Source organism: Odocoileus virginianus, chromosome 11 (genome assembly GCF_023699985.2).
Source record: "Odocoileus virginianus isolate 20LAN1187 ecotype Illinois chromosome 11, Ovbor_1.2, whole genome shotgun sequence".
NCBI lineage: Eukaryota > Metazoa > Chordata > Mammalia > Artiodactyla > Cervidae > Odocoileus > Odocoileus virginianus.
The window spans coordinates 17,095,329-17,115,894 of NC_069684.1; the positions used below are offsets into that span (position 1 = coordinate 17,095,329).

The 20,566-nt window shown below is 47.9% G+C and overlaps 1 protein-coding gene across 1 annotated transcript in view; it reads right to left on the bottom strand.

Annotated features, from left to right (window-relative positions):
- Positions 1–20,566, bottom strand: part of CACNA1E (calcium voltage-gated channel subunit alpha1 E) — a 520,667-nt gene that overhangs the window by 14,038 nt on the left and 486,063 nt on the right. Inside the window, exons 37-43 of the mRNA XM_020908964.2 lie at positions 20,280–20,345; positions 14,941–15,032; positions 14,228–14,393; positions 9,044–9,171; positions 3,782–3,878; positions 1,508–1,613; positions 541–648 (exon numbers count right to left, since the gene is read on the bottom strand). Of these exons, the coding sequence (XP_020764623.2) occupies positions 541–648; positions 1,508–1,613; positions 3,782–3,878; positions 9,044–9,171; positions 14,228–14,393; positions 14,941–15,032; positions 20,280–20,345 (763 nt within the window). The remainder of the gene's footprint in view (positions 1–540; positions 649–1,507; positions 1,614–3,781; positions 3,879–9,043; positions 9,172–14,227; positions 14,394–14,940; positions 15,033–20,279; positions 20,346–20,566) is intronic.

Genomic DNA, 20,566 nt, shown 5'->3' on the forward strand with positions numbered 1-20,566 from the left:
CATAAAAAGAGTGAAATAATGTCATTTGCAGCAACACAGATACAACTAGAAATTATCACACTTAAGTAAGTCAGAAAAAGAAAGACAAATATCATATGATATCACTTTATATGGATTCTAAAAATGGCATAAGTGAACCTATCTGTAAAAAAGCAGCAGACCCATGGACACAGTATAGACTTGTGGTTGCCAAAGGGGAAGGAAGGATTGGGAGTCTGGGGTTAGTATAGCAGAGTATTGTCTGTCTATATACGATAGATAAATGACAAGGCTAGTATAGCACAGGGATGGAAAAGAATATATGTATACTTGACTCACTTTTCTATATAGCAGACATTAACAATGTAAATCAACGATACTTCAATAAGCAAAAAGAAACATTTCAATGACAAATGGGACTTGAGAAGTGAGGGATTTCTGTTTCCTAAGAATAAAAGAGACCCTTCCCTTATCTCCTTGATTACTCCAGTTCCCCCCAAAGATGTGGTCTTGGCATGCTGGGCCTACAGTGACAAGGATAGCCAGGAGGAGACACCGCACCTTTGGGCATGGGCACGAGCAGATCCAGCATCTTCTGGGACAGGTGAGGCCAGATGGCCAGGGTCTCCTTCTGGAGCTCTGAGTCCAGCTGCTGCCTGTCTGCACCACCTGGGAGGAGACACATTTATTAACAACGAAAACCGAACAGACACGGAAATAACGAGGACGGAGGGAGGAGATGGGACAGGGGCTGAGTCAGCACGGCGCCTCATATTCTCGGAGGAAATCTTGGCACTCAGTGACTGTGGATCTTGCAATCCTGGGTCTTTCTGCTGAAGAAGGGGAACACATTCTGGCTCCTGTTTTCAGTGACTCAGGGAAATCCTGCCACAGAGAACCGAGGCCCTGGGGACCAAGATCAGCTTCCTCATTCATTCGCAGAGCCTCCCAGCTGCTCAGTATATCAGAAGGGGAAGTGCAGAGCGCCAAAAGCCAGCCGCCTCTGCCTCATTATACGTGTATCAGTTCTTCCAGTGATCTAACCTGGGTTGGAGCAAACCAATTTTAAAAAGGACTTGGATCAGGTAAGAGCAGGAAGCTGGAGGCCCTTCTGGAAGTAGCAAATCCTTTCTTTCCTAAATCACTAAATGATCAAGAGGAACAAAGCATCGCCATGAGAGCACTGGCCACAGAAGCCTTCCAAGACGTTGCAGACACCATGTAAGAAAAAAAAGGAACTGAAACTCACTTTTTCATTCAACAAACATTACTAAAATCTCTACTATATGCCAGACATCAAAGATCATATACTGTTAAAGCTCAAAGGAGCTAAGTGAATATCAATTCATTCATTTCATTAAGAGGAAAGGGTAAAAGTTAAATAATACAGTAACATTTACTGTATCTCAGAGGTGAAAACTACTTGATCTCCAGGTTACTTCATGGTCTGATGAAGTTCAAATATCTCTGTCCTGCATCACTCCAGGTGAGTTGTTCCAGAATCTTCTTCCTTCGTAAGGTTACTGACCTTTGGCGATTTTAATGTCCAGAGCTGTCCGGATCAGAGCCATCAGCGTGGAAGTGAAGTGGACGGTCATGTCCTCGGCCACTGGCATGTTCATCAAGACCAACCTCTGTGTGAAAAAGAGAAAAGAAACAGCAGGAGAAAACATATATCGAAAAAAACCTTGGCGACAAGGGAGGAAAAGTGCAGCGGTCAGATGCAGAGACAAAAAAGAAGGGCAAGGATTCCCCCATCCCCTGTCCCAGTCCTGTTCTTGCCCTGCTTCTCACTGAAGGCTCAATGGCTGCTGTTTTTTTCTTTTTCTTTTTCCTAGGGAATGATGCCAAATTTCAAGGGAAGAGGGACTCATCATTCTGTAGGACTCCTCCAGGGTCCTAAGAATGTCTTTAATCAGGATTCCTAAAAACAATGTCTCAGGGAAAGGAGTCAGCTCAGGGAGGTGGCTCCATTCCCTGCTTCAGGGCTGTTATACAATCCCACTTGTCCCATGAAGACTCCCAAAAACTCAGGTGAAAAGACAGTGATGGGAGGGCTAGATTTTACTTTGCTTATCTGACTTGAAAGATGCATCCTGATGCCCCCTTTTTGAGTCTTTAAATTGCCAGCACATGGTTGAACATGCAGAAGTCCAGCCTATCCAGAGGATGAGGTGGAGCAGAATGGAAAAGTGAGACAGTGCAAACAGGGTCCAGGGGAAGGGCTGGGGAGAGCAGAGAAGACAGGAGAGAAGGGTGACCGAGGCAGGAGCAGAGTGGGCAGGCCTTGTCCCCCTCACCTGGAGGAAGGGGATCAAATGGAAATGGCCAAATCCACTTTCCAGAGAGTATCTTGCTTTTGGAATGAATTTTTCCTCTGATACCCACAACCCTTGGCGCCTCTGCCCCAAGCTTCACCCTGGAAATTCAAAGAACTCAGGACCATATAGTCCATCACCTGTTAGATGTGGAATCATGAGCATAAAAGATATTGGCTCCTAAGCTGCAAAGGAGGAGCCATGTAGTGGGGTGGATGAGGGTCCCTAATAGATGCTCCCTGTTCCAATGAGATGCTCTCTGGAGCTTTAAACTTGGAGGGAGCAGCAGGAGAAGGTCCTCCAGCAGAACCACCAGCCTAGCAGGAAGTTAAGTGTCTCTTTCCAAGGCAGGGTTTCTAACACTCCATTGAAACATCTTGCCTAATGTGACGCCACAAATATGGCATCTTAGAGTGTAAGGCCAGTTTACAGTTTGTATCTGAGTTCCACCTCTCTCCCACTGCTTTAGGCTTCCAGAGAAGTGGCGTCATTGCCAGGGCGTATTGCTAGGTGAATGAAAGAGCTCCAGAGTTCTGAGTCAGTCTAAACAGCAATGGGGGATTAACAGTAACTATTACTGAATGTGGAGTAGGAAATGGCAACCCACTCCAGTATTCTTGCCTGGAAGATGCCACGGATGGAGGAGTTTGGTGGGCTATAGTTCATGGGGTTGCAAGAGTCGGACATGACTAAATGACTGAGCACACACATTACTGAATGTGGAGGAACAGTTCAGGCCCCAAGGCCCTGAGCACCCTGATGGCTGGGGACTCCTAATGTACAATGCTGCTCTAAGCAAACTGAGGGGAGTCCATCCATATCTCAGTCCTGCCAAGAAGGCAGGCCTAAGGCTGAACACAGCCTGTGCCCATCATCACCCTTTCCTTTGATACTGCCAGGAAAAATGGGTAGTTGGGCTAATGGCGGAAGGGAGCTGCATCCTTCATCATGTATCAAGGGATGCAGGCTATGTTCCTCTTTTTTTTTTTTTTTTTCTGATCCCTAGAAGGAACCATACCACTATGTCATGGAGGTAGAAATTAGTTAAGAGTTTTCCTCCCTCCTAAAAATTTCTTCTTGAACCATGTTTAGTGGAATTTATGCCTATTTCCTATTTCTTAGTTTACCTGATGGAAGATCTTTCTATAAGCTCTGACTGCTGTCCTTCTTGCCCAAATATGCTATTCTGCAGGCCACCACCCTGCTTCCTCTTAAAGGAAACATGCTACTTCTTTTCTAGTAACCCACTCACAAGAAGTCACACACTTGTACAAACAGAATAACACATTTAGAGTCTTACAAACCACCTTGTGTATCATCCTTCTGTGAACATCCCTGACCCTTGCACCACATCATTTCTTTCCTCCTTGGTTCCCTCCTCCCACAGTTCCCAGCCCAGCTTCCTCCCCCACGTTCTGACCTCCCACAGTGGGATCCCATTTCCTGCTGGTCACTAGCCCAGAACAAAGGAAGGGGTGGTCTACCTTATATGCCACCTTGGAGGGACATCTCTTGCCGAGGCCTAGCGGCGGTGACATGAGAGTCAGCATTTCATACATCTCAGTGTAATGGATGCGGCCACTGCTCATGGCGGGGGTGGTGGGTGGGGGTCGGGGGGCGGGGCAGGGAGGGCGGCAGGGAAGAATGCAGACAGGGAGGAGAGGGGAACAGGCATTCCGGGGGGGCGGGAGCCAAAACAAACAAAAGTGTACAGAAAACAGGAGAAGAGAAACGAAACAAAATGGACAAACAGGAAAAGAATAGGAAACCTGTTAATCAAGGCAAATCATACATGTGTCTCCATCCTGGTGCGGATTTATATCACGCCCCACACAGACCCGGGAACGTGGCGGCAACCTTAGGTCCCTCTGCGTTCGCTGTCCTAGGGACTGTTGTTCCCCTCTGGGAGGGGCGTCAACCCACCTCCCTGTTCACACCAGCCATGCCCCCTACAACACAAGCTGGTCTTCACTTCCCAGGGCTGTGTGCGAACGGTATAAACCAGATAGACGGTGCTCCAGCCCTGGGGTAAGGGTTTCCGGCCCCCTGTCCTCGGCCTGGAAGTCAGGCCCTTCTCCTGCTCTGAACCCGCAGGCGGGGGCATCGTGTATCCCGCTCTATGCTGTGAGCGCTGCAGGAGGCGGCGGCTGGCGCTGAAAGTGGAGGGCGGAGGCTGCTGCTCCGTTGGCCCGTTGCTTCCACCTGGCTCCGTGGGGTGAGAGTGCTCTTGGTGTGCCGGCATGCCCCGGGGCAGCGGCATGCTGGGGCCAGAAGAAACAAAACCAGGAGGAGGAGGAGCGTCTCGCATGCCATGCTGCCCTCCCGGGCTCTCCCACATGCGGCCGCGCGGGGTTCACCAGGGTGGAGTTTAAAGAGTCTCTGCAGAGGCAGCTGTTCGGCCTGCCCGACTACAGGAATCACTCGCCGCCGTCCCCGGCCAGCTCCTCCCCCATCGCCCAGGCTGGCATCTTTCTGGGCCTAAGTCGTCTTCCAGCTGCCGGACTGCGCTGCGCCCCAGGGAGCCTGCGCATCCTTCCAGGCACGGCAGGAAAGGCTTCCTTATCTCGGGGGCGTGGCCTTGGCCCCGGGCGGGGCGGAGCCCCTGTGTTAGCTGGAGAGGGAGGTCCCCTGTGTGCCCCCTGGACCATGTTCCTGGTCTCACAACAAGCCGTGACTGCGCAGTCACAACAGACCCCTCAACAATACACGGCAGGACCCTCAGGCAAGAACTCTGCTCTGGAGCCTCTGTGCTCTACTGAGACCTTCCCAGACCTTCTCTGAGCTTTGACATTCTCCCACACCCCATGGACTATATCCTCTTCACCTTCTTTACTTATCCTCACCTCCTGCCCTCATTTTTTTTTTTAATTGTTTCTCACCTCTCTGTCCTATAGCTTTCATGGGGTTGGCCAAATGTTTTATTCAGGGTTTTCTGTTAGAGCTTATGGAAAAAAATCCGAGCGAACTTTTTGGCCAACCGACCCAATATAACTGCTTGGTTCCAAACTGTCCAGAATGGGGCTGGGGTAAGTGTGGTTAGAATCACACTTTGCTACCTTCTCTATGGGAGGATGCTACTCATGTGTGAGAAGGAGGCGCTCTCTCCAAGGGAAAGAAACCAGAACTCCATGCTGAATTAAAAAAAGATTTCTGCCTTCTGTGGAGGAGGGAGAGGTTCCTCTGGTTAAATCCACAGAATAAGGTGGAGTGAGAAAGAGAGAGAGATGTGTGTGTGCTCCACACGCACAAATGAGTGTGTGCGTGTGAAGAAGACAGAGGTCAAAGCAGCCTCTGTTACTAAGTCCTCAACTCTTTTTTATCTACTTCCCTCCCCCTGCCCCCGCCAAGTGCCCTTCTTCCTTGTGTAACAGCTGCTGGTTCTGGAAGGGTTTGGACCTCTTTAAACTCAAAGGAAAGCAACATGAAGGTTCCCTCATGTGGCGCAGTGGTGGTGGAGCAAAACGGAGAGGAGGGGGGTTGGAAGCTGCACCCCACTGCCGGTCACGGTCATGGTCATGGTCACGGCTGGGGACCGGAGGCAAACCTTGCAAGCCACCCTGTAAGGGCAGTTCTCTCCCAGGCCCAGAGGCGGCGAGATCACCCGCACTAATTTGTACATATCCTTATACGGGATCCTGCCGCTGTAAAGGAAGCACAGGTGGGTTAATAGGACACTCAGAGAAGGGAGGAGAGACACGACAGCCTAGCCATGAAAGGGACGGCCGGAGGAGGATGGGTGGCTTCTTTCCTGGGGCCTGGCAAAGCCAGACCAGGAGAGATGGAGGACGGTTAGCATCAGAGAACCAGCACCTTGCAAACGGCGTGAACCATCACTCTGCCAACTACAATGCCTCCTATTTTCCACGGAAATCAATGCCTGGTGACCATGAGCACCCCACGAGGTGTCTGGCCCGTACCTGGCCAGCTGCAGCAAATGGAGTTTGGCTCCAGCTAGGCCTCTAAGAACCAAGCCCACCAGATCACAAATGCCTCGGGCCACCATCAAGAGCAGATGCCAGGCTGCTGCGAAGCGGACTGCAGAGCCCTTTGCTTTTCACAGACACTGCTTACAGGCAGCTACTCCGACCAGCTTGTCAAGTGGTGGGAAGTCAGCATCTTTCTCCGGACTGTGAGAGAGAAATTTCCCATTAAGCTAATTAGCAAGGTGCACAGTTGGCAGGAGGGAATCTGCGGAGGACATTGCTTCTCTTTGTGGCAGATTTTCCCCCGAGTTCTGCTTGGGCAAACGCTTCTCAATGTGCTAGGAGCTTGCCGGGATCTGTGCTCAGAAAGCAGCCTGCGAGGGAGCCACAGGGCTCTCCCTTCAGTCCTGTTCTTGCCACCCCACCCGCAGACAGCCTGGTCAGATCCAGTCAGAATCCCAGGAACACTGGGGCCTGTCATAGTAACCCCCTTTCACAGAGCCTGCTAGAGACTTCTGGCTTCTTGTGGCAAGAAGAGAATGGACAGTTGATTCATTTTCAGAGGCTAAAGCATCTGCTCTGTGAGGGGTCAGAACCAGTCAGCAACGGCCAGAGATCTGCAGGTCTGGACACACCCCGGTTTAGATCCAAGTTTCTACCGCAAACTATAACTGCACATCTCTACCTCCAAGCATCCAGTCCTCACCAGCCATGTCAAGACAACAACTTTGCCCCAGCTCCGCTCTTCCTAATCTTTTCTTGATTTTGCTGTTGATTCTTCCTCTTCTTCCAAATAGCTCAGCAGTACTTCCAAGTCTCTTGACTCTTGAGAGGAGGTTCATTTTACCATGTGTTCTTTGGTTCCTTATGGTGGTTGAGGTGTGGGTGAATTGGTTCTGTTGTCTATAGGCTGATGTACTTTGCAACCTGTCTCCTTTTTGAAGACACTGGCCCACTTCACCTTGGTTAGTTTCCCCTCTCATTTCCTAGAGAAGGCCAGTGAAACTAACCAGGACAAGTCACGCTGGGAATTTCAAAGCAGATGCAAGAGGCTTTCCTTGGTCTTTCACAGCTCGTGTGTCTGAGTCTCATGATTAGTCCTCATGGAACTGCTCTTCCCAGCAGATGGAAGAACTGGGGAGTAGCACAGTTAATGCACAAAGGACTTGGGTCCCCAAATAATGTGAAACCACAGGAAGTTGAGGTTTTTGAGAGCCAAGGGCTCTTACCTGAGTGAGGCTAGGTGAGCAAAGAACACCTTTGCTGGCAAATAGTTTCTTCTCTCTCAGGTGAGGGATAGAGGTCCCTTCTTGGTATCCTGATCCCATGGCCATCCAGCTTTATAGACACCAATTTTTCATGCTTTCTACTTCCTTTCCCATATGCTTATTAATGGTAACAAAAGTTACACACACAATTTAATATAATCCTTATAAACAGCCTGCACAGAGGTAGGATCATTACCACTATATACAACAGATATGGGAGCTCAGAGCGGTTGAGTGACTTGTCCAAGGCCACACAGCTAACAAGATGCAGGCCTGGCTCCCTTCGCCTGTAACACACTGCCCATGGCATTCTAATCGCCCTATCCTACTAAGAAAGGAGGCCCAGAAAGTAAACACCATTGCTCAGCTACTGTAATAATAATGGATTCAGAAAACTCTGTGCTCTAAATTGTTAATAATTATTGAGGGGAAGAGGAATTCCTATGTGCTCTTCCAACACCTAAAGAAGTGACCCAAGGGCAACAGCCTCATAGGAGGATAGGTTTGGGGAAGAGTCTCAGATCATGAAATGGTTCCAGGTGGAAGCAACGTGGTCCGCTCCTATGAAGGATGGCATTTCTTATCGTATTTTTAGAGGTGGGCCAGAATGGATAGATTAGTGAGATAAGATCCTAAAACTAAAATAAGTTGGGACAAAGGTCCCATGGAATGAGTGCTCACAGCACTCTCACTTTGTCTTCCACTGTGAGGACCAAAAGGTTGCCTTTGAACTTGAAGCAAGGATTTGCAAACTTTTTCAGTAAAGGGCCAGATAATAACGTTTTTTTTTTTTTAATTTGAGGGTCATACTGTCTTTATCACAATGTGTGAAAACAGCCATAAACAATAGATAAATGGGCATAGCTGTGCTCCAATTATACTTTATTTCCAGATAAAGTGAGCCACATTGAGCCTATGGGTTATAGTTTTCCAGCCTCTGCATTAAAGTCCAGAAGGCACAATTTCACTTGAGAACTACTGGAAAGTGAAAAAGATCCGGGGAGGTCATCTCTGCAAATTCCTGCCATTTAACTCAGTTCCATGCAATCAACAGAAACCCACATGTGTTTAAACCATCAGTTCAGAGAATAACTTACTTGTTTGGTATAATTTCAGAGTTATATGAAACTGTACTTTTGAGAGGGATGAGAGAGAGAAAGGACTAAGGTGGCCAGATGTCCAGCTGACCCAGAGAACCCTTGTCAATCCCCCTGTGACTCAGAGGAGTCCACTAACCATTTCTGGAAGCTCCTCTGTGGACTGAACTCAAACACTCTGAGTTGCAGACTGTGTATTGAGATTGTCAAAGAAAGGAAAATGCCTGTTACAGAAGGAAGGAGCAGGCAAAGGAAAACACAGAAGCTAAGTGGTCCATAGTGTGCTTGATCCCAGAGCCAGTCTGAGGACCTGGCCTCTTCCCCAGCCCACAGCCAGGAGGACTCTCCTCTCCTTCTGCAACAGGCAGAATGGGGTGGCTCCCATCCCAACCTCCTCCTTGAGAACCCCAGAGGCCCTTGATACGGCCCCAGAGGGGGTGGCCGAGAGGCCTACGCACCATGCTGCTCTGTCATATTCTGCCCAGACACGGACAAACTCATCCAGGTGGTGAGGCCCAAGGATGGATGAGTCCCGAGTCAGGTACTCAAAGTTGTCCATGATGACAGCCACGAACAGGTTGAGCATCTGGAGGGCGAGGGGGAGAAGGGGAGTTAGGGGGGACCCAGAGCAGAAAAACAAACTGTGAGGCAAGTAAAGAATTCACAAGTTTGAGGCTGAAAGTTCCTAACCATAGCCCTGTTGATCCTGCTGAAGGCAACACATTTTCACAACTGAACCACACATCTCACTATGTGAGGAGTGCTATGAGTCCACTTTGCTATGCCACTTTATATTTGCGAAGTACTCCTCAGTCGCTTTTGTTATCTATTCAATTTCTTTCTTTGTTATTGCAGCAGCAGAGGGAGCAGCAGTAGCAACACATTCTCAAAGCCCAGAGGAAGTCAAGGCCCAACACCAAGCCTCTCTTCCAGTCTCCCTTCCCTACCCGCGCTCACCACAGCTGCCTGTCAGAGACCTGGTGGGATGCCTTACAGCAGATGCTGGGCTTACTGTGCAACAACTTGAAGCTGTTCACGGCTCTCAAGTGCTTCTGAGACCCTGTTCTCCTGCTTACTTCAACAACATTTATTGTGCACCTACTGTGTTCCAGACAGAGCTCCAGGTGCCAGGGGTGGGAGGTAAGAAAGTTCGGGTCTGAGATATATTTCCATGACTAGCACATTCCTTAAAGCACAGCAGGTGTTCACTAGATGCTGTTACTTGAATATTCTTAAAGACATTTAGTATTCAGCAGAGACTACCGGAAACATACAAATGTTACAGATTTTAAGTATATATTTATATATGTATTTGGCTGCATCCAGTCTTAGTTGCAACATGCAGGCTCTCTTTGTTGTCACACTCCAGCTTCTCCCAGTTATAGCGAGTGGGCTTAGTTGCCCTGAAGCATGCAGGATTTCAGTTCTCCAACCAGGGATCAAACCCACATCCCCTGCACTGGAAGGCAGATTCTTAACCACTGGACCCAGGAGAAGTTCCTACAGACTTTTTTGAGAGCCGTGAAAGAAACATGTACAACAGGGACAGAAAAGTGCATGGGTTTGAATTTCATATAATTTTCATGTCAGGATAATATCATTCGTCTTTTAAGTTTTTTTTCTGAACTACTGAAGAAGGTAAAAATCATGGCTAGCTCACGGGCCATACAAAAACAGCTGGCAAACTTGATTTAGCCTGGGCTCCATGACTCACTGGGCTCTCATCTAGATTATGCAGGAGGCAACAGGAACCACTAAAGAGGCTGAACTAGGAGAAAGAGAAGAGCTATGTGCATTCAGACTGCATTGGTAGCAGGGTGGACGGTGGCTGGCAGTCCAGGCAGAGAGTTGTGAGGTGCTCCTGAGCCAGGCCAGAGGCAGGACAGCAGCCTGGGTACAGAGATAAAGGAGGTGGACTTGACAGGCCCTGGCCACAGTGAACAGCAGCACCCAACACTACTTCCAGTTTCCCAGGGACACACCCCTTGCCGAGTCCCAGTGAATACAGTTTAGTGGGGCACTACCATGACCCAGGCCTCAGCTAGCCATTGAATCCTGTCCCCTGGGCTACAGTGCTGGTGATCCAATTAAGGCCAAGAAAATGGCATTGAATCTTCTGAGCAAGAGAACTTGTTTTTCCTTATTGGCCTTGAATATGTAGGGACTGAGGTCTAGAGCTGCTGCTGCTGTTCCCATCTTGGAACCACAGGCTGGGGGTGTTGGAGAAAAGAGCTCTTGTGAAGAAGCCTGGGGAAGAGATCCATCAACAGAGAAGGAAACCTGGTTCTGGGGATGATGTCATCTGAGCCCTAGAGCAAGCTTGCTTAAGCCTGTCCTGCCCAACTCTTCATTTATATAAGCCGATAAAATCCCTTTCTGTTCATGTCAGGTGGAGCTGGACTTTCTGTCACTTGCAAGAGAAAGAATCTTGCCTGACAGAGATGAATCGCCTGCAGGGGGGTGAGCAAACGGGAACGTCTGCTGCTGACTCCCAGGTGAAGTGGCTGGGTGGGTGGAAGTACCCAGCAGACAGGATATGCAGATAGGATACTGGGGATCAAGAGAAAGTCTGCAGCCAGGGCCTGCTGGGAGTCTCCTCTGCAATACAGAGATGGCTGGTTGCATCCTAATAACCGGTCTCCTCCCGTCCTTCCTTCTCCATTCCACTGTCTAGAATGGAAGTGGATCCCTGGAATCTAGTTGTCTTCTTACCACAAAGCTGAGGGACACTTGGTGGAGGTGAGGAAGCAGAAAGAGGGAAAGAGTCTGGGGTACCAGACACTCTGTGAAGTCACCATAACCAGCCCGCACTGCCTTCCTCCAGGCTTCACTGACATGCCAGAAAAATAAACATCCCCCATGGTAAAACCACTGTTATTTGAAGCAGCTGAATTTCAAGCAGCTGAATCTAATCCTAACATGGACTTTTCTTTCTGCCACTGTGACTGGAGCCACAGTGAAATTTATTTAATCACTGCCCAGGTTATAGAGGGTTTTCCATATACAACTGGCTTCCCAGGTGGAGCAGTGGTAAATAATCCACCTGCCAATGCAGGAAATGGAGGAGACACAGGTTCTATCAGGTCAGGAAGATCCCCTTGGAGGAAGAAATGGCAACCCACTCCAGTATTCTTGCCCGGGAAATCCCATGGACAGAGGAACCTGGTGGGCTATAGTCCATGGGATTGCAAAGAGTTGAACACAAGTGAGTGACTGAGTACACACCATCATTATCCCTTGGCATCTGCTGAGAATTAGTTCCAGGACCTTCCCGGATACCAAAATCTGTAAATGCTCAAGTCCCTTATGTAAGATGGTAAAGTACCAGGAATTCCCTTGTGGCCCAGTGGTTAGGACTTTACGCTTTCAGTGTGGGGGCCCAGGTTTGATCCCTGGTCTGGAACTAAGATTCCACAAGCCATGCACAGTGTGGCCCCCCCAAAAAAGGTGTAGTATTTGCATATAACCTATGCACAGCCTTCTGTACACATTCCTAACACAATGTAAATGCAATGGACATTTGCTGGTATGTGGCAAATTCGACTTTTGGATTTTGGAACTTTCTGGAGTTTTTGGTTTTTTTAAACATTTTCAGTCTGAGGTTGGTTGAACTCATGGAGGTGGGACCTGCAGATACAGCCGACTGTATCCACACATTTTCTTTACACTCCTTTCCAGATCCCATTATTAATGTTAGCAAAAACGATCTATTTGTATTATTATTGCTTTACACTTGCATAGTCTTTTATTGCACTGTGTGTATATATATTCACGCCTATCATATGTTTTAATGCTTGTTCTAACCTTTCGTGAGGCAGGTTTAATTACCACCGGCCCTTCAAGGACTCAAGCACGTCCTATACACATTTGTATTCTTTAGCTCCAAGCACACGGCCGGGTACATCCCAGCGCCTCGGTAAATCTTTCCAGAGTGGTTGGTTTGCCTTGAGGAAGCGGTATGACTTGCCCAAGGTCATGGAGTCAGTGTAGGGCTGAGATTTGCAAGCCTATCATCTCATACTGAATATAGCCTCTTTAAAAATAACATTAATGTGAATTATGCAGTAGCCTCTAAGTCAAAATTCTAAAAGTACTTTATAGTCTCTAATTAATTTTCCAGTTATATCTTTGGTTTCTTTTAAAATATTTATTATTAAACACTTCAGTGATGGAAGATAAAATGGAGATGTCTGAATGGCCTTCTCTGTGCTCCCCTTCCCCCATGATGGGCACTAATACTCCTGTATGATTCTCACCTTTCAATTCTAGGTGACAGAGGGACTGATGGCTTCACCCCAGTGCCTAGCTCAAGGTGAACCTTATAATGGCCACTCAGTAAAGATGAGCTGAATACAGGAATGAATAAACGAAAACTCTAATTTATATAATCATTCTAAATTTCCTTGCAGTTATATTCATTATACTTTCCTATTTATAAATAAGATGTTTTTTGTTCTTTTTTCATTCAAAAACCTTGCACATCCACACGTATCAGTTCACTGTACAGGTAACAGTCTATCAACAAGTACTTTTTTTTATTTTACAGAAGCTACAAAAAGGAAGGTGCCTTGGCTAAAGCTAGAAAGCAACATGACCAATGTGGGCTCCCCAAGTCTCCGACTAGTCCATCCACTGCTACATCAACCTGCCTGACACTCTTACTAGTCTGTCTGTAGGCCACTTCACACCTGACAGTTGGACATGTGCCAAGTCCCTTCTGGGTCACTTGAAAGAGGTAGAAACACCTGGACACCAGACAATTCACTTCGGGATGCCCAGCCATGAAGCTGGCTACTTTTAAACGGCAGCACTTTAGTTTGAGACTATTTTTGCGCAGCTGGTGGCATTAGCAGGGGAGCTGAGCTGAGGGACATCAGGGTGGCCAGAAACACGGCACTAACCCTTAGAGTGACCTGGTAGCACCTTGCCTGTTATTCTATCACCACTTATCTGATGGTGCAGGGTAGAGATTTCTGGAAGCTTCTGTGCCAAGTCAGGCTTTCTCCCAAAAAAAGAGTTCAGAAGGCACCTGGGGCTTCTCACCATTTTCTAGATGGGTGTGCTTCATGCATTACTCAATATTTAACCAATGCCAGAGCAATCGTATCCTTTCACATCTATCAAGTTGGCCAAGTGCCATCAAATGTAGCAACCTAAGAAAGAACCACATCTATTCCATTGTACATTGTCATCATCCTGCTTCAATTAATGCTATCCACTTAAGAGTTTCAAGGTACGTTTTCTCAAAGGGTCCAAAGGTCTCCAAAAGAGAGATTAGAGATTCTCAGTCCTGCTTGTAAGATATAAAACACCAGAGATACAGAAGAGAAAGATTTACTTTGAGTCACCACCAATTCAACATGACATTGGATGCTGAATTTGCTGAACCCCATCCACTCCCCTCATCACCTCTCCTCACACAGTGCTACCCTAGAAGGAGCAGAGACATTTCTCAGTCAATGAAAGCCACCCACCCGGGTGTCTGACAAGCACCTTGGCCTCCAAGAGCTCTCTTGAGGAGGACCTATTTCTCAACACAGGCTGGAGCTTGTGACTGAACGTACACAGAAGGAAACCTCTCGTCTATTGATCAGGCAGGTGGGCTGGACCCCCTCTTGAACTGATAGCACACTGTTGCTCACCAGGAAGGAGCAGAAGAAGATGAAGGAGACGAAGTACACGTAGGCCAGGTCAGTGCCACAGCGCTCACTCTCGCTCTGCCCCGACGGCGCAGTGGTGTCGGGCTCACAGCCCTTCTCCCCGAGACACGACAGCATTATCTCCTGCCAGGCCTCACCCGTGGCACTCCTGAACCCAAAGACAACTCGGTTAGTAGTAGCAGGTCTGCACGGCCCAGCCTCTCCTTGACCATCTTCCCGGTTCCTGCATCCCTTCTTCCCTTCCTAGGCTCCTTTTGTGCTCCATGAGCCTCTGTCTATGCTCTCCATCCTGTGATGGAGAGTGCCGGGAGGGCTTCTTGGGTTCTGCAACCTCAGGCACTGCTTCTCTGTCTTCTGTTGACAGTGGTAGAGAGGGCTGTGGGACTCGAAGACTCCATGTAAATCTGACCATCTATGGTTTCAGCCTTTTAATGGACTCTGTCCTCAACTTCCCCCTCTTTGAGCCCTAGAGGAGGTGCTGAAGTTGCCATTTGCAAACTGATTACTGAGCCAAAGATGTGGAGGAAACTTCCTAAAGTCAGCAGGGCGGTTTTCTGGAGGCCCCGCCACCAACCCACCCCCATCTATCCTCACAGAAGCAGAGCAGGCAGACAAACGGGAACAGGAAGCAAAGGCAGGTGACTGTCTCCCTTTCTCAGGAGCGCTCCAGCCACGGCAGGGATGGATCCAGGTACCTGAAGAGCAGCATGAGGGACCCAAAGAAACTCCGAAAGTTGTTGTGCCGGTTGATGTGACTCTCCTCATCTAACTTTATGTTTCCAAAGACCTGGGTGAGAAAAACAGCAGAAAGCCCTGAGCATCAGTAAGCAGTGGGACCTGCAGGGTCAGAGGCACCATGGTAAAGAACCCGTCTGCCAATGCAGGAGATGCAAGAGACGCAGGTTCGATCCCTGGGTCGGGAACATCCTGTGCAGGAAGATATGGCAAACCCACTCCAATATTCTTGCCTGGGAAACCCCATGGACAGAGGAGCCTGGCAGGCTACAGTCCATGGGGTCGCAAAGAGTCCAACCCGACCGAGCACATGCTGGCAGGGGCAGCAGCTTCACCCACATGGCTCCTCCTGACGGCCTAACCCTGAAGCAGACAACTCAGAACCCAGGAAGGCTGGCAGACCCCATGTTCTTGGCCTGATATGTGGCAAGAGTTATATTCTCCAGGGAAGCAAAGAGGAGGAATGCTTGCAAGGACCACAGAAGGCAAGATCTCTGGAAGTCATTCTGCTTGGATGTAGTTGCTCCCACACCTAATTTGGTCGTTTAATTTCTATGATACCTATTCACCACAGCATTCAAGCCGTCTGTCAACAAGATTACCCCATGACAGGCGTGCAGGGAATGCGTTACCCTCCTCTCTTCCTGTCTCAGCTGGTAATGATGAGAACATATGTATTTGCAGAAGATGTGATTTATTCTTTATAAAAAAGAAATAGGCAGATGCTGCCCTGAAATCTGCAAGCACTGTAAGTCAGAGAGGGGCATCCCTATCTTCCTGGGGTGTGCTCCCATCCCAAAGAGTCACACCTCGGAAGTGCGATACATCTATAACCCAGGCCCATGGGATGAAGAAAGTCTGGAAAACTGGATACTTGGAAAAGGAAAAAGAAAACAGGTTTGGGCAGATCTGGCTACAGAGTGAGTTTTCTGATCTGCTGTTGCTCATTGGGCTTAGAATGTGGTTACTGTGCAAATTCATATGGAAATAAGAGGCACACACAAGACCTCCGGCCACAGAAAGTAAGGATGAACTCCTAGACACAGTGCTGCCTGGAGCCAAGGTGTATCCCACATCTGTTTAGATGGGAAGTGAAGTAATGTGAAAGTCGCTCAGTCGTGTCCAGCTCTTTGAGATCCATGGACTATGTGTATGGAGTTCTCCAGGCCAGAATACTGGAATGGGTAGCCCTTCCCTTCTCCAGGGGATCTTCCCAACCCAGGGATCGAACCCAGGTCTCCCATATTTGCAGGCAGATTCTTTACCAGCTGAGCCACAAGGGAAGCCCAAGAATACTGGAGTGTGTAGCCTATGCCTTCTCGAGAGGATCTTCCTGATCCAGGAATCTAACTGGGGTCTCCTGCACTGCAGGCGGATTCTTTAGCAACTGAGCTAGCTATCAGGGAAGCCCTCTCTAGATGGGAAGGGTACCCTTACACATGTACTGTCCTCCCCAGTCATGATTCAGATCTCAGGATCTACTTTCACAAGGCAATGTTTGTACAACTGAAGGCTTATCAGTTTATCTAATATGTGCTAAATGGAACACACTTTCCTCTGGAATGTGCAATTGAGGAACAGTCTCTGCTATCTTGCCCAAATAACTCCCACTGACACCTGCTTGGGGAATTTGTTCTCAACACTGATTTCAAAACCTAAATACTACTTCTCTCTCAGGGAGAATGGAGGTGGCAAGCTAGGTGGCATTGGGGAAGGAGGGAAGAAGGGAGATAAGAAGGCTGAGGGCCCCCAATCAGACAAATAGGAGCACTGAAAAAAATCCCAGCCAAACAATCAAACCTAGCTCTGGATGCCCCAGGAGGAAACTGTCACATATCCTTGCCCATGTTCATGTCTCTGTCTGTCTTTCTTTTCATCCTCTTAATTCAAAATCCACGACTTATCCCTGATTCTTACACATACAACTTGGGGTTTTTTCTCCCTATGACTCTCCTGAAGACTTCATTAGTTGTCCTCTCTACGATTTTCTCAAACACCTTACTAACCATGAACTGGCCAGAGGGTACACTGTTATTTTATAAAAGTTATGTGTGTAACAGTCAAGGAGCTATTGTTAAGCCAAAAGCGCATATTTATTACAAAGGTGGCCTTTAAATTTTTTCACCTTTTTCAAAGCTTTTCACTTAGTCCTTGTCATTAACCCAAATCTCCGACATCAAAAGGAAAGGCTATGAAAGAGAAAGGTTTGCTGAGACCCATCTGAACACTTACTGCAATTATAGGCTTAACTCTTGTTTTTGCTTAGGATTGGGGTTTCCCAGGTGGCACAGTGGTAAAGAATTCACCTACCAATGCAGCAGATACAGGAGACAAGGTTTTGATCCCTGGATTGGGAAGATCCCCTGAAGTAGGAAATGGAAACTCACCCCTATTCTTGCCTGGAAGATTTCATGAACGGAGAAGCCTGGTGGGCTACAGTCCATGGGGTCCCAAAGAGTCAACCGTGCCTGAGCAACTGAGCACACACATACAGAATTTAAGAACTAGAAGGGATCCATAAAGCTATCTATCCACTCCTCCGCTGCACTGGTGATGATGCTAAGTCCAAGAGAGGTTCAGTGATCTGACGAAGTTTGCACAGCTGGTCAGTGGTGGAGCTGAGGTCTAAAAGCCACACCTCCTAACTACTAGCAGCCCCAGAGCTCTTTCCCAAACCCAGCAACTTACTCCTTCTTTTCACCCTCAGATTTGTCTGCAAAGCTCACTTCTTCCAAGAAGCCCTTGAGAATTCAGAATAACAATACTTCTCAAAGACACATCCTGTTGCTATCTCTGTCTTTCAGATGCTTCTCTACTCTTCTTTTCTGTTGGTATGGATCCCCCTGTTGGTTGTGTCTATATGAGAAACAACCTTTCTGGTAACAAGCTAGGTGTCTGCTTTTTTTTTTTTTTCCAGATGTTTTTTTTATTCATGGTGTGGGGTCTCTGTCAAGGGCCATGATGAAGACAGCCAGCTAAAGGTACGTCAAAATGGGGATGCCATTCCTGTCTCAGTAAAATGGGAACAGTGCTTTTAGTTTTTGGAAATAAGTCTATGGACAATAAATTATTACACATTATGGCTACTGTAAATATCACAATGTCACAACTGGAGAACTTTCCACCTGCCACTGAAGAGTCAAAGAAATACTTGTGTTTCCTTGTTGGTGGGAGGAGAGTCACTATGCAGAAGGTGCAGATATGGGCTGTGGAGCAGACAAAGCTGAGATTTAAACTCAGCTCTCCCACCTATATCTAAGATCTGGAGTGCGTTACAAGTTACTTAACCATGCTAGGCAACAACGGAGACAATGAAACCCACCTCTAAACATTTCACATCATTCCTGAATACATCAGTTATGTATCTTATGTGTCCTGTATTTATGTGTGTGGGTATAATATATACACTTTAGAAGGGAGAGAGAGAAAGAGAGGAAGGGAGAGGCAGGAGGAGGTAAGAGCATACATTTAGCACAGTGTCTAAAACACTTAGGGATTCAAGTGATAGTAAATGATATTCATCATTATCAGTAGTACCACTAACAGGTATTAGAGACGGTTTTCCTAATTTATTTTGCTTGAAGATGAAAAGGGATAAGAACTATTTTGAAAATGTTAGTTGTTTAGTCCTGTCCAACTCTTTGCAACCCCATGGACTGGGGGCCTCCAGGCTCCTCTATCCATGGAATCCTCCAGGCAGGAATACCAGAGTGGGTTGCCATTCCCTTCTCCAAGGGATCTTCCCCCTTAAGTGTGGACAAAAAAAAAAACAAACCCTAATTTAATCAAGTTTCATTTGGCTATTCAAGAACATTTAAATTCTAGAATCAAATGCTTCACAGTTAGAAATGACTTAATAGAAGTCAGCAAGACAAGATTCAGCTTCAGCTGGGATTCAGCTTGCAACACACCCCTGACATCATCATTAAAGCTCTATTGAAATATCCTCCGTGAAAGAGAACTCATTACTTTTCAACCAAGTGTCACATTTTCTGACACCTGACATTCTATTGTATTTTTGGAGAACAAAACTCTCCAGTAATGGGATTAGAAGAGGAACAAAATTAGGAAGTGCAGGCAAGAGAGAGGAGTAAAAGACGACATTTCAGACAAGCTCTAGAAAGGGCTGCCGACATGGCAAGTCTGGGGGATGTGAGCAGTGGCTCCAGGTGGCAGCCACCACTGAGAAGGCAGCTGGCCGTCCAAAGGCAGCCAGACTGCCTGACTGCAGGAGATGGCCACGTGGCTGAGGTCTTACACCGGGGTGTAGCCTCCATATCTCCAAGTCAGAAAGTCAGCCTCTCGGAGCCCAGCAGAGCCTGTGTACCCAACCAGACAGGTGCTGGGGTGTGCTGCAGGGTGTTTATGGTAGGTGTTCACACACCACAAATGACCACTGCCTTTTGAAAGATCCCTTGGTCCCTTCTGCTCAGTGGGCCTCTGGTTATCTGCATGAGTACCCAGGGTGCGAACCTCATCCACGTCTCAATCTTGAAACTGGAAAGGATGTGCTAACCCAGGAGAACCATCCAGCAAGCTGCATGGTCCTTTGACAGGCATCAGCTGGAATGTGGCCCAGGGATTTCCCATGGATTGGGCACACTGCCAGAGATTCTGAGTTGTTCTCAATCTCAACTGTTTGGGGTGTAACTCAAATACATTTTGTGTCTGTGTCTATAGGAGAGCAGCCATCTGATCTTCTTCTAGGTCTGGCTCAAATATGGGAGGCTCCTGAGATATGGACCATCAGGAGCCTCACCCTCTCGTAAGTTTCAGGGGGCGCCCTCTGGCCAAGAACAACGGCATTATCTTCAGTGGAATCCAACTGTGTGTGAGAAAGCACCAGGATCTGACAACCACAGATGAAGCCCCTGTTATCAGACCACACTGACCACCTGGGCAACCTGAGTGGGGAACTGCACATGTGATATTCCCAAGGTCATACTGCAACAAGATATTAGAGCGAGCCTCTGGGTAAGAGGCTTCCCTGATGGCTTAGTGGTAAAGAAAGTGCCTGCAATGAAGGAGATCCAGGTTCAATCCCTGGGTCGGGAAGAGCCCCTGGAGAAGGAAATGGCAATCTACTCCAGTATTCTTGTCTGGAGAATGCCCTGGACAGAGCTGCCTGGAGGGCTATAGTCCATGGGGTCACAAAGAGTTGGACACGACTGAGCTACTAACACTTCAACCTCTGGGTAAGAAGGGGTTCTTTAAAGCACCTTCAATCCTGTAGGCTCTGGCTGGAAAGCCAGCATGGGCGACAGCTGTTCCCCATCAGGCTCCCAAGGCACCCACTCACCTGCATCCCAATGATGGCGTAGATGAAGAAAAGCATGGCAATCAGAAGGCAGACATAGGGAAGGGCCTGGAAAGAAGCAGAGACACGACCATGAATTTAAAGGCAGGCAGCTCTGGGGTCAACAAACTGCACCCCAGGCAGCGTAGGAACTTTTGCCCTCAGAATGACTTAAACACAGGGCAGCAGCTCTCTATTCCCCTGGGATGTTCTATTTTGGAGTTCCATGCTTTTGCGGATGTCCACGTCGTCTGATAGGTATGCAAGCTGTTGGCCTCAGAGAGGTTTGT